We start from the raw sequence: 16,972 nt of genomic DNA, 5'->3' as shown, positions 1-16,972 counted from the left end.
TGGTCCTCAAAGTAAGAAGTTTGTACCTTGATTTACATTTTCAAAGACTAGAAGATTTTCCATCTGCTGGGATCCAAAAATCTGCAGCTCCGTAAAAGCTGTGTGTGGATCTCTTCTTCCTCTCCACTTTTTCTGTCCCTCTTTCTTCTCCCTATTATTTTGAAAGCTGGAACTGCTCGATATTTGGAAGGGCATCACTATTAAGTACAGTGCACTTAGCTCAGATGTTTTCTGTAATGTACTCAAATTCTTTTCCTGCTTATTTCAAGAACTACTTTTTCATGACCTTATGTAAAAAAGTATGTCATTGCTTTCAGCATTCTTTGTGTGGGGATATTGAAACTGATGGGAAGATGTAATTTAAAATATAAAGCATTTTAATATATTTAGAATGCAATCTAACTTGTACTGAGTTAAAGTAAATCTCCTGAGAAGTGGAAGTTGCACCTTCTTTTCAAAATAGTCATTTCACTGGAGTGCTGTAAAGTCATACTAGAATAAATTAAACAGTAATCGTGGCAAAACCCCATCTGTTCCAGCTGCTTTGTTGTAAATCTGCTTTCAAATTAAATTAACAGTTTGGATGATTTAAAAATGGCCTTACCAAGCCACTTGAATTCTGAAATAGAGGAAAACACAGCCACTTCCCTGGAGCACTTTTGAATCTGAGCAAGCTGTTTTCCTTCTTCAAGCAGCAGTTTAAAGCAGGACTGCCCTTGTTCTTGATTTTAAAATGGTTGTTTCAGAAGAAAGTTCACTTTTTCAGTTATCTCACGTAGAAGGCCAACCCCAATTTCAAGTCAATACACAAACTAAATGTATAGAGAGCTCTTCTATCCTCTCTCCTACATGATGGGGTGGCATACTGTGTAGCCTGTGGGCCACTGTGGACATGGGACTTTGGCTGCAGGTGCTTTCCCTTTGCTGTCATGGGGGGGAAGTGCAGACAGTGGGCAGATCCTAGTGCCTGGCCACCTTTGACTCAAGGTGCGTCATTCCAACCTGCAGCTTACCTGCACTGTCCTAGATAGTGTCCAAGATTGTTACTGTAACACTTTACTTTATATCCATGTACTTCTTATTTTAAAATGTGTGCATTTTTAAAATACAAGATGAAGTATACAAGAAAAATACAATTATGAGGCAAAAAATTCCAACATCTTATAATTGGCTGATGAACTTGATTTTAAATATCGGGGCACAAGCAAATTGATATCTGAATTCTGTGATCTGTCTGCATGTTCATATACCTTATGGCAAAGCATTGTTTATAGGATCCTCCTCAGCTTTTACCCGTCTTCAATTGTATGTGTGTGGCGAAACAAGGAGCAACATTCTCAAGTTGCAGCTAGAGAAGTTGAGGTTAGATATTAGGAAGCATTTTCTCACTAGGAGGCTAGTAAAACACTGGAACAGGTTACCCAGAGAAGTGGTGGGATCTCCGTCCTTGGAGGTTTTCAGGACCCAGCCAGACAAAGCTTTGGCTGGGATGATCTAGTTGTGGATAGTCTTGCTTTGAGCAGGGGATTGGACTAGATGACCTCCTGAGGTCCCTTCCGATCCATATGTTCTACAATTCTGTTTGGGGGGAGGGAGGGCAAGGATCTTTGGAGTCTCTGGAGTGTGCAAGTCCCTGAAGCTGCGTGTGGTGTCAGCAAGCAGGGCCAGCTCTACCTGGCCCCATAGCATGGGGCTCCCTCTAATCCCACCCCAGTCTCTGGCTGCAGATGGCAGCAGCGTCCAGGGCCAGCTCCACCCAGCCCAATAGCACTCCTGCCAGAGTCCCTGGCCTCATGTTGTGGCAGTGTGCAGGGCCAACTCAGCCCCACAGCACACAGCTCCCGTGCTCCCACCTCAGTTCCTGGCTGCACGTGGTGGCAGCATGTGGTGCCAGCTCCACCCTGCCCCATAGTGCGCAGCTCCTGCAGCATGCAGGGCCAGCCCAATGGAAGGATCTCGGCTACATGACTACTTTATGGAAATGGAGACTCCTCCCAAGCTTACTCCTGTAGCCTTTGGTTAGGAGCAAGTGAGACTTGGGGGCATCCAAACCCTAAGCCTCCGGGCTTGGACCTGCACATAGGATGCCCACCAATGGATCTGGGAGTATCTGAAGCCCCAGGCTGGAAAGTCTGGAGTGGAGGATACTTGCCAGTTGTAGTGCCACATAGTGTTTGAATGATTTAGTTTTGCTCGATCAAAAAGATTCAGAACTGATTTGGATCTTTAAGAAGAATGAAGATTGATGCTGAAAGACTTTAAACATTTTGCTTAACTAATTTTAAATTATCTTTAATAAAAACCCATATCTAGCTAAAGTACCATGCACAGAATCTGTTGTGTTCTAAAACTGCTGCATCTATTGGAAAGAATTATTTGGTAACATATGTCTGTTTTTTATTTTCTGTTAGAGCCCATACTGGAAGGAAGCCCTCAATATTTTGAAACTGGTGGTATCTCGATCAGCAAGTCTCGTTGTACCTAATGATATTCCAAAATCTTATGGAGGTGATATAGGTTCTCCTGAGATCTCATTCACAAAAATTTTTAATAATGTCTCCAAGGAACTTCCTGGGAAAACATTAGATTTTCATTTTGATATATCAGAGGTAATTCTTATACGTGGCTAGAACATGGTGACTTCTAGGTACATTTTTGAGATTCTTTATCAATTGTGTTTATGATCCAAGAGTTTTGAAGGTTGCAATTACAAGAAATATGAAGCACTTTTTAAATCTTGACTAATATTGAGCTCGAAGTAGTTTATTCATCAGACTCAACTTAATTAGGTCCTACTGAAAAGTGAGCTTTGTATTCCTTTTGGGTTCAGTCTGTTCAGCCCTTCCTCTTTGAGTACTTCCTCCATGGGAGTGAACTCATTAAAAGCAATGGAGCTATCCACGTGAGAAAGTGCTCACCAATTTTTTTTTTTTAAAGACTTGGACGAACAAACCCATAAGGATCATCAAAATTTGTAAGAATTGCATTATTCCATGGTTACTTCAGATAAAGAAATCCTATTCAGTATAGTCCAGTCTTATCTAGAACAATTTAGCTAAATTTTAGGTAAGGTTGCTGCTTTTTTCCAATTGTCACTTCTGGCCTTGAAGGGCTTCTGCTCTCCAGGGAAAATAATAGTATGCATGTACAAACATATGCGTCTTCAGGGCCAAAGATGTCAGTTATATGTAAATTATTTTGTGATGTAGATTACAATCCAGTTGGCACAGAACTTGGGTCACAAAACTTTGGTCCAGTCAAATTCTTACTCTGGCCTCAGAAGATACAAATATATACTGGCTCTCCGTGTTTTAGGTAGTAGGTACCTTGTTTTACTTTGTCTTGTAGCCATGATGTATGGGTACTCAGCATTATCATACTTGATGCTCTTTATAGAATGATTTTTTGAAGTTAAGTTTCAGTGTGATACCACTTACTAGCTCTAAGATTAACAATATGCTGTATATTAATATTTTAACTAGTGTTTTCTTGTGGCAGACCCCAATTATTGGGAATAAATATGGTGATCAGCACAGCGCAGCTGGTAGGAATGGAAAACCAAAAGCCATTGCTGTCACTCGAAGCACGTCTTCAACTTCATCAGGATCTAATTCAAATGCATTGGTCCCTGTCAGCTGGAAGAGACCGCAATTGTCTCAGGTATTTTATATGTATATACAGCAAGCTCTACTATGACTAAATAAAAAGTATGGCCTAATGTATGTAACATGGATGTAATTGTATGAGAGAGAAAACATTCGCTTGAAATAGTGTGGATAACAAATTCTTAACTGTTACTAAATTATTTAACTATTTTGTAGTGGTAAACATGTTTTGTGAAAATCTTTTTTTCTTTTTAAGATCTCTTACGAGACTTCAACATATCTGATATCTATTCTGTAGCATAACTAAGGGGAGGTGAGCAAAGCACCAGGTGCTGACTTAAGGGGGACACAAAAATAACAGCTATTGCTGTTGGTGGTCCTCTGGCCACTGCAATTGTCCCGTATGTGGCTGCTGCCCAGGAGGCAGAACTGCCCATTTGTGGCATTGTATCTACTTTTAAGTTCCATGTGTTTTTACATTTCAGTCTGGCTAGAAGATTTTGTATCTCTAGTAAATTTTATGCTGTGTATTTTTTTTTTTCCAGAGGAGAACTAGAGAGAAGCTAATGAATGTGCTTTCCCTGTGTGGTCCAGAATCTGGTCTTCCCAAGAATCCATCAGTAAGTATTTGTAAATTCTAATCAGAAAGATGATTGAGTATTCAGATATTGGTAGTAGAAACGAAACATCCAAAACAAAACTGGCTAAACTTATAGGTTTCAAATTCTAATTATTAATAATGATGAATCATCATCAAGATGCTTCTAGTTTGGTCCAATAGCAATCTCTTATGTCATACGTTATTCGTATTTTTTTTAGATGAGTGGAATTCCTGAAGGGCCTAAAGTAGCAATTGAATGGTGTTTTTAAAGTGCATAATCTTGGACTTCACCATCTAAATTATATGTATTTTTGTTTGTTTGTTCTTGTGTTTATACAGTTGACCCATAATTGTCAGGGTGGATAGCCAATCAAACATGAACACCCAGTTACATACTCTGGTTCAGGCTACCATGGATGGTATAAACAGTCGAATATTGCATGAAAGTAGAGAGGTGGTCAGATATCTGTGGAGTAGTCTTTCCACATTTCATTTGATTTCTGTATTCAGCTGTGGTTTATTATACACTTTTGAAAGGACATTGAAATGTTGGATTCAAAATTTTGGTGTGTTGAAAAAGCTATAAAAACTATTTGAAATGTGAAACACCTGATTTCTGGTAGGAGATTTAACATGCTCAATCTATTCAGTTTATCAAAGAGAATTTTAAGAGTTGCTTGTATCATAATCTGGAGAAAAGGTATCTCATAGTCAGGAGTTCTTTAGTGGCACAACAAAGGTGTAAGAAAAGACAGTAGCTTGAAATTGAAGCTGAACCAATTTAAAATGGAAATAAGGGGCAAATTTCAACCATGAGGACAATTAACCATTGAAATCATTTGTCAAAAATCGATATTTATTTTATCCCCTTAAGTCTTTAAGTCAAGAAAGGATGTCTTTTCGAAACTTTATGCTGTACTTCCACAGGAATTGCAGGGTAAATAATACAACCTCTCTCATGCAGAGGTCAGACTAGATTATCATAGTAAATTCCCTCTGCCCTTACAATCTACTATTCTTGTGATTATAGGAATTAACTCCAAAGAGTTATTTTCCTCCTTTTATTGTAATTTTGTCATTGTTATTTACCTGTATAAATTAACAGCAGAATGAGATTGCTTAGGTAAGGACTAAAGTTTTCTAGTGAGGTAAATCTCTTACAAATTTTCATATGTAATAACTCCTAACATCACTTAAGTCATTTTATGTACATTTTTCATCTATTTCTGTAGGTTGTGTTTTCGTCTAATGAAGACTTAGAAGTTGGGGATCAACAAACTAGTCTTATTTCAGCAACAGAAGAAGTAATCCAAGAAGAGGAAGTGGCTGTGGAAGATAATACCAGTGAACAGCAGTTTGGTGTTTTTAAAGATTTTGACTTTTTAGATGTTGAGCTTGAAGATGCTGAGGTGAGACCTCGGGATTTTTATTTTATCATTCTGCTTTTTAAAATGCACAGTATTAAGAAAGTGTCACTGGTTCCTTTCTACATCCGATTTGAAGGGTCTTATAAATTGATTGACTTGGAATCAGAAAGAAATCTTGACTGGAACTTTGCAACCTCAAATGCAGTCACAGCTTGCCCACTCACTTCACAAAAATGTGTTTCAGAGAAAGAAAAGTAATAGTTCTTTTGCCATCACATAATTTTGTTCAGTAACCCTGTGAGGCAGTGATCTCTTGGTTAAGAATAAGGTGAGCATCTGTGTTTGGTGCTATGGAAAATCTTACTGAAAGGAATAGGGCAGTAAGGATAAGGATACAGTTTAATCTTAAACACTAATGTATTTCCAAAATTCCAAGTGTGATAATAGGAGAAGTATAAAATATATAGGAGACATCCTCTGTGCTCTATCAGACTGTTCTACATTGTTTTCGCAAAAATTTTTAATTGGAGTAGCTGTCCTTTAACTGTGCCATTCACATCATGGGGGGTTTTTTCCACCACTTTTTTTCTTCCATTTATAAAAGTAAGAAAATTAGGTAGCAAAAAGTTTTTAGAATTATAGTAACTATTGATTATTTTTATTTATACTGTGGCAGTAATTCAGGCCACAGCTACACACAGGAACTTCATGATGCTAGTTCTGGGCACTGTATGCATTCTCATCATTTGAAGCAGAGGTGTCTTCACTTATCAGGACCAGTGGGACGGATCAGTGGCATGGGTGTGATCCATGGACCCACAAACTGGCACCATGAGCTAGATCGCACACAGGGCTGGTCTTGTGTAGGCGCAGTGAGCACCTTGGACCATCCCCATGTGCCACACATGGGTTGGAACTGGCTTGGTGTTCCACATGTGCCAGATTGAGCCCCACATGTGGTATGAAGTACATGTTGGATACAGCCCCATGCACTGTGTGTGGAGTGTGCACTGGATCTGGCCCTGCATGGCTTGTGCAGCATGCGAGTCCAGTCCAAGATCCTGGGCAACACAATAGGCCAGATGATGGGATTCTGCAGGCCAGATCCGAACCATGGGCCATATAGTTGACACACCTGATTTAAAGAATTTGTTTGACCAAAAAGGTGATGGGAAGGGGAGGAAGAAACCTGGCACTCTTTAATTTACCCCATTGGGGCCTATTGATCTATAGTACTTAGAAGTATTCAGTTAATACAGGGAGAAGTGATAGGTTTTGAGAATCAGACGACCAGAAATCATAGAGACTTACCTGAATTTTCAGACAATCACTCCTTCCACTCCTCATTTGTCTAGTTCTCTTTGCAGGCTCTTGTTTTGTTCTTTCCTGGCTTTTTTTCAGTTTCTTCTGCCTTCCACATCTTGCATTTGTCCCTTCGGCTGATCTGACTAGCCACCCCACACGTTATATTTTCACTACAGTTCAGCATGCCCATATGTACCAGACAGGCTTCTTGTAACCTTTTCTATTACCCTCTAACTGATCCTTCAAATAAACTGTGCATAAATGAACAGAAGAGCTGGATTCAGAAACATCAAGTCTCAGTAGAAGCACCGTTGACCCTTCAATTTTGATAACTAAGTGAGGGGCTTTCAGGATAGGAAGACTTTTATTTTTCCAAGTTAATCTGAACTATTGTGTATGGTTTCAGTGTCATTTTAATAACAAATAAGGCTAAGGGAAAGCCAGTTCTTATTCTGAGTTGTCCAGTTCACCCCACTTTATATAACATTTTGCATAACTGATTACTTACTGATACACAATTTAGAGAGTTAAACTAGTAGCAACTCAGAATTTTCAGATTTAGAACTTTATCTTTAAATTATTACCATGTTATAATGGAAACAATGTTGTATTTAAATGTGCTATATGGTTTCTGGCTAATAATAAATGTTAACAATGTTAAGAGTCTCTCATAAAGTAAAGGTTGGGGAAAAGTCAGTTAGCTTAAGGATAGTCTCAGTGCTGCAGCCTCAAGTCTTTTATTTTCTTTTGCATACCAGTACTCTTTTTGCTTCTCTGGAGCAAACCAAACTACTAAGAAAAAAGCTACAATATACAGAATCAGAGAAAAATAGGGATCCTGAAAGGGATCTCAGGAGATCATGTAATCAATCCCCCTACTCATGGTACAATCATCCCTGCAAAGTAACAGATCAGTAGAGAACAGAAATTGGATTGGCACTTGGGGAGGGTAGGTGATGATTTGTGGCATTCTTGCCAAAATGGTTGGTCCCCACTGCTCTCATATTTTTTTTAACATGACTCTAACATTGTGGTTCACTCTAAGAGACAACCTGTGGGAGTAACTCTAGAATTTCTACTTCCACGTTTGACTACAGTAGAAATGTTGTAGAGGTAGCTGTCCTCTTTGATTGGGGCAGAGGTAGCGTTTAAAATATAGATTTCATTTACTTTGGGAAAACTTCTATCCTAAGTGTTACAGTTGGAAAATGAGGATAGAGGATCCATATATTGAAATAGGTCCCCTAAATAAGAAAATAAAATAGCCTTTGTAATGACTCATAACAATACCACTTTATCTGTAGTTTAATCATGATTGTATATATTTTTTCAAGTATATATAGTCACTTAAAAAATTTTTCTTTGCTGAAGTTCAAGGATTTAATTTGCTGCTTGTTTAAACAGTTGTTTTACATGTTACATGAAAGAGAATGTGCCATACATATGTTGTTTAAATGTTTTGTCCAACTTTTTCATAACCAATTTTACATAAAAAGAGAATTTTGAATTGTAGCTCTTTTGACTTAAGCTTTTTCCAGAGCTTGAATCAGTCTTTTACTGTTGGCAAATCCATATATAATAAATCTTTTCCCCTGGTTATAGAGTATCTTTAAGTGTTTGTCCTCGTTCTTGCTAATTATGTGTGTTTTCCTTTTTGCTAACCAGGAGCTGCAGGTAAGTTGCAGCCTGGTGCATTGGCTTGTTTCATGTGTTGTCTGTGGTGTGTTTGTCTGTATTTTGTAGTCAATATATGCAATATTGGTACAGATCCAGTTAAAGACAATATATTTAGCTAGTTCCCACTACAAGATATAAAGAGAAAAAATTATAATTTATTTGATGCTAATTGCAGAGTATTTGCCATATATTTTAATTCTTTTAAGTACAAACAATTTAATTTAAAATTTCAATGAAATTGAAGGGCTGATTGAAACTCTGTTCACGGTGCGTTTGATATTTCTGTCTCTTCTGTGCTATCATGGGGGTTGATTTCATTTTTGCTTATTTGAGAAGTTTAACAGAAACTTTTTTATTACAGGGTGAAAGTATGGACAACTTTAACTGGGGAGTTCGTAGGCGCTCGCTCGACAGCATTGACAAGGGAGACACCCCATCCCTTCAGGAATGTCAGTACTCTGGTAGCACACCCAGCTTGAACTTAACCAATCAAGAGGATACTGATGAGTCCTCTGAAGAAGAAGCAGCATTGACTGCCAGTCAGATACTATCCCGATCACAGATGGTAAGTTGTTCCTCTCTAAAAGAAATTAATTTTTGGTATTGGAGGGGGCAGAATCGTGAGCACCACTGGTTTAAGTGCTCGTATCAGTTGATCTTTCCAGAGAACGCTTTTTATATCACTATAAAAACTGAAATCTGCTCTTTAAATCTTCACCTGAATCTTTTAGGGGGCAGTAATATACATGCCTTTCACCCCTATTTGCAGGGCACTGATGGAGTAAGACTAGTATGTTTAGCTTGCCAGGAGAGCCTTTCCTGAACCCTGTAAAGTGAGTTGCCAATAATCTCACTCAAAAAAACGGTTCCCCTTTTAGCAGTAATTAAATTACAGTTGACATTCCAGTTTCCAGTGCAGTGTATTTCCTTTGTAAATTGCTAATTCTATATAATACAAATTTTAAAGTCCTATGAAAATTGTACCTTAGAGATTAATTACTAAGTAATATTTCATAAAAGAAATCTTGGATTCCAATTGTTAGTTGAAATAATGTAAATCAAAAAGTAAAATGTAACAGCAGCAACCCAAACCTTAAGGGAATTCTAATTAAATGTTCCCACCTTTAAAACTGCTAATCCATTCCTTTCTTCATAGTGTTCTAACGTAAAATAGACTAATGCAGCACTGCTTCCTGTTCATATGTCTCAGTTATACAAATTAGCACAAGATTAAAGTAATTTTTTTACATTACAACTATTTGCAGGTCTAAATATTCATACAAGTGAAATCTATTAGAATATTTTAAATATGTTTGTAATGTGGAAAGACTATCCATTTTCACTCATAATTTTTTAATAGGAAGGAAATGGTCTTATTCTCTTTCAGTTATGCCCAGATTGTACACACATCACTAACAAACTCATCTGGCATTTTTTAAATATGAAAATCTGTAAACCACATCTTTAGGGTTAGGATGACTTAAGGCAGTAAATCTCGATCTTTCTTTGTACCAGGACCCATTTGTAAATATCGCTGGCCACCACCCTTCACTCCCGCCCTGCTGCCCCCTTCCCCTAGGCCCAAACCCCACAGGGTGTGGGGCGAGGGGAGGTATATATGGCATGGGGGGGGGGGGTGTCCCAAACAGTCCCTTCCAGGCTGGATCTCTGACAGCCTGCAAAGGAAAAGCTATGGTTTCCCATGTTTTTTCTCCTTTTAAAAGAGAACCCATTTTAAAGTTTGTTGATGCATTTTTAAAGTCTGTTCATAACCCTTTCATATAGTCTTGCGATCCACTTTTTGGGTTGTGAGTCATAGGTTGGAAAACACTGATTTAAGGAACTAGTGACGGTACATTAACTTCATTTCTCTAGTGCAAAATGCATGATTCTTGTACTGTATAGGTAAGCTGGTATCAATGAAGGACAATGATATATCTGAAAGATATTTAAGAAAGCAGATTGAATGTTTTAATAATATATAATGGAGGGATATGTTTGACCAAGGGATTGGGTTTAAAAATACTATATTAAATGAATCCACAGTTTTTAGCAAAGCTTCTGAAAAAAATAATATGCTAGGATTTGAATCTAGACCAACTAATTATTAAAAGCATTATTGTATTACAACTTCAGTATTTAACTTTCTTTCAAAGTTTGCCTTCACTTTTAGTACACAGAGGATGTGTCTACATGAAACATTTTAGTGCAGATTAGACTAATCCTAATGCACAGTAAAGCATCATGCTCTGCATATGCACAGCAGTTACTGTGCAGTAGATTAATGTGCCATTTTCTAATACCTGTAGATATAGGTACTAGGAATCAGCACATTAAACTAATGTGCTGAAGTGCATGTGTAGATGCTGACCGGGATCAAATTGCTTCCAGTCAACTTGGGCAGCAGGAGCAGAGAGAGCTGTCCCAGCTTGGTCAGATGCTGTCTGCCAGCCACGTGGAGATCAGGATAGGTCCTGATCTCCACGTGGCTGGCAGGCAGCTGCCCAGCAGCCAGGACAGCTCTTCCCTGCCCTGCAATGATCAAGACCGTCCTTTGTACCCTCTGCCCTCCTGGGGCTGGCACCCAGTGGAGCCTGGAGCTCCCCCTGGCTACTGTAAGGGGACACAACAGGGCAGGACCAGCTGCAACCTGTTGGGAGCAAATTTGTTCCCGACAGGCGCATGTTTAGATGTGTGCAGTGACATGGCTTAATGCACCTGAATTTTCTGCACAGAACTGCATCTATAGACATGCCCAGAACATAATGTTCTCTTTGTCATCTTAGGCATTTGTGTACTGGTTGTAATCTAGACCATCTACATATTCCAGAACCTTTATTAATTGGTTTGTGTTATCTTAGTTTTTCAGCACCCCAAAGTGGATTTTATTTAGCCCTTTGCAAGGGCAATCATTGTTTTGGCATACAAGTTTTAATTACAGTATTGATGAAGAGACCAAATCCAGCTTTGAATTGATTAAATTTAGATCGGTTCACTAAAAAAATGTTCTTAGTGAAAGTATTAGAATGTTATTAAAAGTGTTTGTTTAGTCAACTGAATTACCTCAAAAGCAGTAATGGAGACCGGGAGGAGAGAGAGAACCCACTCCTTACTTCTTACCCTCTCCTTTGTTGCAGTGAAATAAACCTTTCATCCCAATTTCCTCAATTTTTCTTTCATTTTTAGGAGACCTACTCAAGTACAGGACATAAAGAAGCCCTCTTATAATAGGAAAAGTGACATTAGAAACTAGCAATAAAGATTTTAATTTTAAAATTCCATACAGATAGTCAGAGTAGGGGTATGTTGATGCACAAACTTGCACTATCATTGCCCATGGCTGAAGATCTTTATTGTTCAGGGATTTTGGTCCAGCGCCTTTCACCAGCACAGTTATTAATGATATAGTTAGTGTACAGCTAATTTAATATGAACTTTGTGATATGTGGATAAATATGAATGCAGGTAACTCTTTGTTGCCTTTAACTTATGCCCTCAATTAATTACTGGAATAATTCACATTTTCTTTTTGTTTTCTCTCCTAGTTAAATAATGATTCTGCTGTAGATGAAACAGTATCCGATCATGCAAGTTCATTACTTCAGTCTCAGGATTCCACTAGCAGTGTGGGAACAGAGGAGGTGCTTCAAATCAGAGCTGAGACCCCAAGTTTGGAGGCTTCATCTTTAGATAACTCTAGCAACCAGCTGCCTGAGGTGGGGAGAAATGTGGGCTGGTGCATGGCTGATTTGGGCTCTTTCTAGCACTGTGTAGGAGCTTTTGCTTTCCTTTCAACTGAATTTTCATCTGTTACACTGATTATTCAATTTTCTTTCAATATTTCTAACCTGTTACGGTGTGTTTTTTTTTAACGTGTTAAAAGTTTCCTGGGAATGAGAAACTCGTATGATGGACTCAGGAAATTTACCACAGGTTAAAAATATTTATGAAGTGCTCTTAATCACCATTTTGTGGTGCAGAATAATAATAGACTAATGTGTGAGATGCTTTCCTGGATGTGTGGGAAATCTTTCTGTAGAAGTATTTTCTTTCAAATACTTTTTTTTTCCTTTTATGCTTTCTTTGGGTTTATGTGATTGGTGCTATGATTGGGATTAAAACCTCAGGCCAGCTGTGTTTGCAGTTGGTTCAATCAAATAATCTTTTAAAAAGGACCACAGATGCTAGTGGTATAATTTTATGGAAAGTCCTATGTGGAGTAAACCAGATACCACGCTAATGGCTGCCCAGAAATCTGTGAGTATTCCAGTTTCTTAGTTGATTTAAGATTTTTAAAAATCCTTTGAGTCTCTTAAAATTCATTTTAAAATAAAACAACATTCATTCACTTGCAATACTTAGTATTTTTACTAGTATTATAAAATATTATTATAAGGATTGTAAGACTTACCCTGGTGGCTTTTCTTGAATGAGATGTGAACTTTAGTTTATATTTTATAGTTTAGGTCTAATTAAAATTACTGGTATAATTAGCAATTTCACTATGTTTGGAAAAGTACTAGATGATTCATTGCTTGACTTAAAACAACCACAAATTCCATCAAGTCTTATTGAAATCTAAAGTCTCCTGATACTGTATTTGAATATCTTGGGATGAGGCGGCTGCAGTATTCTTGAATTGGTGCTGTTTTCTCCTCTGTGCTAAGGTAGAGGTACACCATAGCAAAGGATCCTAGCTCATCTGGATCTTCATGATCTTGAATTCACCAAACCAAGGGCTTTTGCTTCCATGCCCTTCATTTTTGACCCAGTTTCAACAGCAGCTCATTTTTCTTTTTCTTTACTCCTTTTCTGAAGACCTTCATATCCCCTGGACTTGCATTCATTGTCATCTTCCCCACTGTTCTGAATCTGATGATGCAATTACTAGCAACCACCCTGAAAATAAATAAGAACACATTATTCAAGTTTAAAAATTATTTGGTAAAACCTTGATATGGACGACATAATCTAGGCCTAATATTAACTTTTAAACAGTCTTTCACCATTCAGGGAAAATAATGGCATCATAAACAGCAGCTGCTAGTTGTGGTTTCCATTCTTTGGTGGAGAGATCAGTTAAGTGAGAAGACTGCTGATGAAAGTTAGCACATTAATATCATTGTTCTGCAAGTAGGTCCACTGAGGTGGATCCATGTCCTTATCAAGTGCTGTTGAGTTTAATTAGAGGTAAAGAAGGGACAAGAAGTCCCACTCATGCTGCATCAGCTGTAAGACCATAGCCTAATGCCTAAGATTACAACTCGTTCAAGTAGATCAGTAGTGCTGACCTTTTGGACAGGTGTGCTGCAAATTAGCCTCAGACCTTTCCCAAATACCACTCCAATCCCCTTCTCCTACTCAATCAACCCCTCTGGTTTCTGCTCCCTGTCTTTCAGTTCCCTGCCTAATCTGTTTCTTTGCTTTGTGCCTTGTGCTTCCTTCACAGTCTGCCATTCTGTTTTCTGCTCCCTGCCTTATTTGCCACTGTGGTGCTTGCCCCCTCCCTGGTCTGATGCATGCCATGTGCAGAGGCTACCTATGCCACTTGTGGCTTGCATGCCACAGGTTGGCCACTCCTGAAATCATTAGTGCTTGTCCAAGAGTCAGCAATATTTTGGGGCAACGTGCTGAAAACACCCACAACTTTTATTTTAAGATGTTGGCATGCCAGGGAGGAACCGTGGAGGAGCTACAAGCAGCCTGATCCTTGTTGTGGCAATGCAGCTCTGACCCCTTCCCTGCCATCCGTCCCATAGCGCATATGCCAAGAAAAATGCCTTTGTGTGCCACACTGACACCTGTGTTGAGGGTTGCCTACCCCTGTGCTAGACCATAGAATAGCACTACTAGAATTCATAAATAAGTCCCCTTCTGCTGTCTTTAGAATCAGTACTAGTAATATTCACAATGTAAGAGTAATGTAGGCTTGTTTTAAAATCATAATAAGTCAACTGCAAGAATCCTGTCAACTACTGCACTGATTATATCATTTTCCATTTTCTAATGGGGGTAATACCAAGTTTTCCATTTAGCACAGGAGTAGGCAACCCCTAGCACGGGTGCTAGAGCATGGCACACAAAGGCATTTTGCTTGGCATGTGCATCCCAAGGCAGATGGCAGGTAAGGGGCCAGGATTGCACTTACACAATGAGGATCAGGCCCCTCACAGATCCCCTGCCATGCCAACATCTTACAAGGCAAGTTTCTTGGTCTTGGCACTCTGCCCAAAAACATTGCTGACCCCTCATTTAGCATGTTCTACTATTTTGCTGGACTTTTTTATGTTGTATCTAGGAAAATCAGGGCAATTATTTGCTTTAATCTCAGTGAGAAATAAATGGATTTTTTTTAAAAATAGGACTAAAAAGAATAATCGGATTTCAAATGTTTTTTTCTTGATCATAAAAAATGATAAATTCTGGCACCATGGAGTCATACTGGTCTAAATTAAAATTCTAGTTTTGCAAGAGAGTCTCATCTACTATTTTGGATGCATTTTTTAATATGAATGTGCCAGTTAAAATCTTAAGATATTAAATTCTGAAATTGACACTAGGGTCCACCTGCACACATTCAATTCCAGGGCTAGTATATTACGCATAAGAAAAAAGAAATGACAGAATGCTAATGCAGTATTTTATGATCACATCTTATTAGTTTATTTTACAGCTATTTTTAGATATTTTCATCTAAATATCTAAAAAAAAAATTGCTGTCAGAAGCAGTGTGGGATCTGCCCACATACATATATTTTGCTGTAGCCCCATTTAAACATTCAAAAATATTTTTTTTCTATAAAACTCAAATGTGCATTTCTAGTGGTCACTAAACCTGGAGAGTTGTTTTTATGCCCCTTAATCTCCAAGTTCCAAACTGGCTCACAAGTCAGGGCCATAATATTGAGAGGTTTCAAAAGATACTAGGATCTTTTGTCTAAGTTTTGTGACTCTTACTACCCCTTTGTAAGAGGCACTTGATTTCAGAAAAGTGTCTGTTTCTAATGAAGATGGTTTCCCTACTCCAGTTGAGTTATCAACAAATCATTGAAGTAAGTGTTTTCTTACAGAAGATGTATGTCAGTGTAGCATATGGGAGAAATAATATACATAGGAAATAGTAAATTTTTGTTTAAAAAGTGTTTTCTTAAGGAAAAACATCCTGTTGCAGCCGTTCAGATGTAGTCAGAGTCCCTTGCTTTTGTCATGTAGATGCTGAAATTTCTTACCAAAACTGATAGCTAATTAAAGAAACTTTTTGGAAAAGAGACGAGCTGAATATGCATTGCTACTTGCATTAAGAATTCATTAAGATTCATAATAAATTATGATATTTTTCATGTGTTTCCTATAATCCAGGAGTGCTCAACCTCCAGCATGCAGGCTAGGTTTGGCCCACAGCATCACGTCATCCAGCCCACCGGGCTCCCCATGAGTCCAGAAATTTGGCAGCACTGGGTGAAATTTCCAGGCATATGAGGAGCCCCGGGCCCCACGCACTGGGTTGGGCACCCAGTCCCAGCATACACGGCTGTGCCAGGCTCTGGGTCCAATCCAGGTGTGGGGGACTGGGAGGAGATGGCACCAAACCCCTAAGCCCCAAACCTGGCACGTGGGTCCACAAGCGGGTGGTGCTTAATTTAGCCGGTGGACCAGCCCCATGCCACTTGTGTGGTCCACAGGGCTAAAAGGTTGAACACTGCTGCTATAATCTGTTTTGTCCTACCTGACTGAAATAATTTCTCTGTTCACAAATCTAGAAATGTTCAGGCTTGATAATGTTAGTAAGACATGTTCAACATACATTACTAGCAGGCAGTATTAAGAACAAGAGTCCTTCTCAGTGTTCAGAATAATGGTGCGTTTTTGGCCAGGGACAGATGTTGCATGTGTAATGCTACAAGTATTGTAGCATTTAGTGCAGGGGTGGGCAATTATTTCAGGCAGAGGGCCGCTTACTGAGTTTTGGCAAGCCGTCAAGGGCTGCCTGACAGGCAGCCAGGGGCAGATAAATATTAATTTTCTCAATGTTTTTGGGGTCCTGCGGGCTGGATAAAATGGCCTGGCAGGCCGCATCTGCCCCGGGGGCCGCATTTTGCCCATCTCTGATTTAGTGCTACAGATGGAGACAGATGTACAGCCCTGTCCTCCCACCCCCAATGGAAGCACTAGAGAGTTGCTGGGAAGGCATTTGGCAGAATGCTCTCCAATCAAAGGAGTATTAGAGAGGGTTGCTTGGCCCTGTTACTCTGTTTCTTGAATCTGGGGAGGGGAACTTGCTCACAGGCAGCCTGCTGCCCCTGCAGGTGGGGAGCTGAGCTACATCTCTCCTGGACACTCTTGGGGCTGCAGCAAGCTCTTACAGTCTGTCACCCTCCTGCAGATCTGCCCTGATGGGGTGTGGCAGGCTAGCAGTG

The 16,972-nt window shown here is 39.1% G+C and overlaps 1 protein-coding gene across 5 annotated transcripts in view; it reads left to right on the top strand.

Moving 5' to 3' along the window:
• Window positions 1-16,972, top strand: part of FRYL (FRY like transcription coactivator) — a 246,895-nt gene that overhangs the window by 189,953 nt on the left and 39,970 nt on the right. For all 5 annotated transcript variants that reach the window (XM_090035895.1, XM_090035899.1, XM_090035897.1 and 2 more), the window contains 6 exons: window positions 2,412-2,609; window positions 3,499-3,660; window positions 4,151-4,225; window positions 5,439-5,615; window positions 8,917-9,120; window positions 12,101-12,271. In XM_090035895.1, coding sequence (XP_089892021.1) covers window positions 2,412-2,609; window positions 3,499-3,660; window positions 4,151-4,225; window positions 5,439-5,615; window positions 8,917-9,120; window positions 12,101-12,271 — 987 coding nt within the window. The remainder of the gene's footprint in view (window positions 1-2,411; window positions 2,610-3,498; window positions 3,661-4,150; window positions 4,226-5,438; window positions 5,616-8,916; window positions 9,121-12,100; window positions 12,272-16,972) is intronic.

Source organism: Crocodylus siamensis, chromosome 2 (genome assembly GCF_052110815.1).
Source record: "Crocodylus siamensis isolate JL-2025a chromosome 2, ASM5211081v1, whole genome shotgun sequence".
In the NCBI taxonomy this organism is placed as follows: Eukaryota; Metazoa; Chordata; order Crocodylia; family Crocodylidae; genus Crocodylus; species Crocodylus siamensis.
This window is presented reverse-complemented; position numbering and strand designations above follow the sequence as displayed.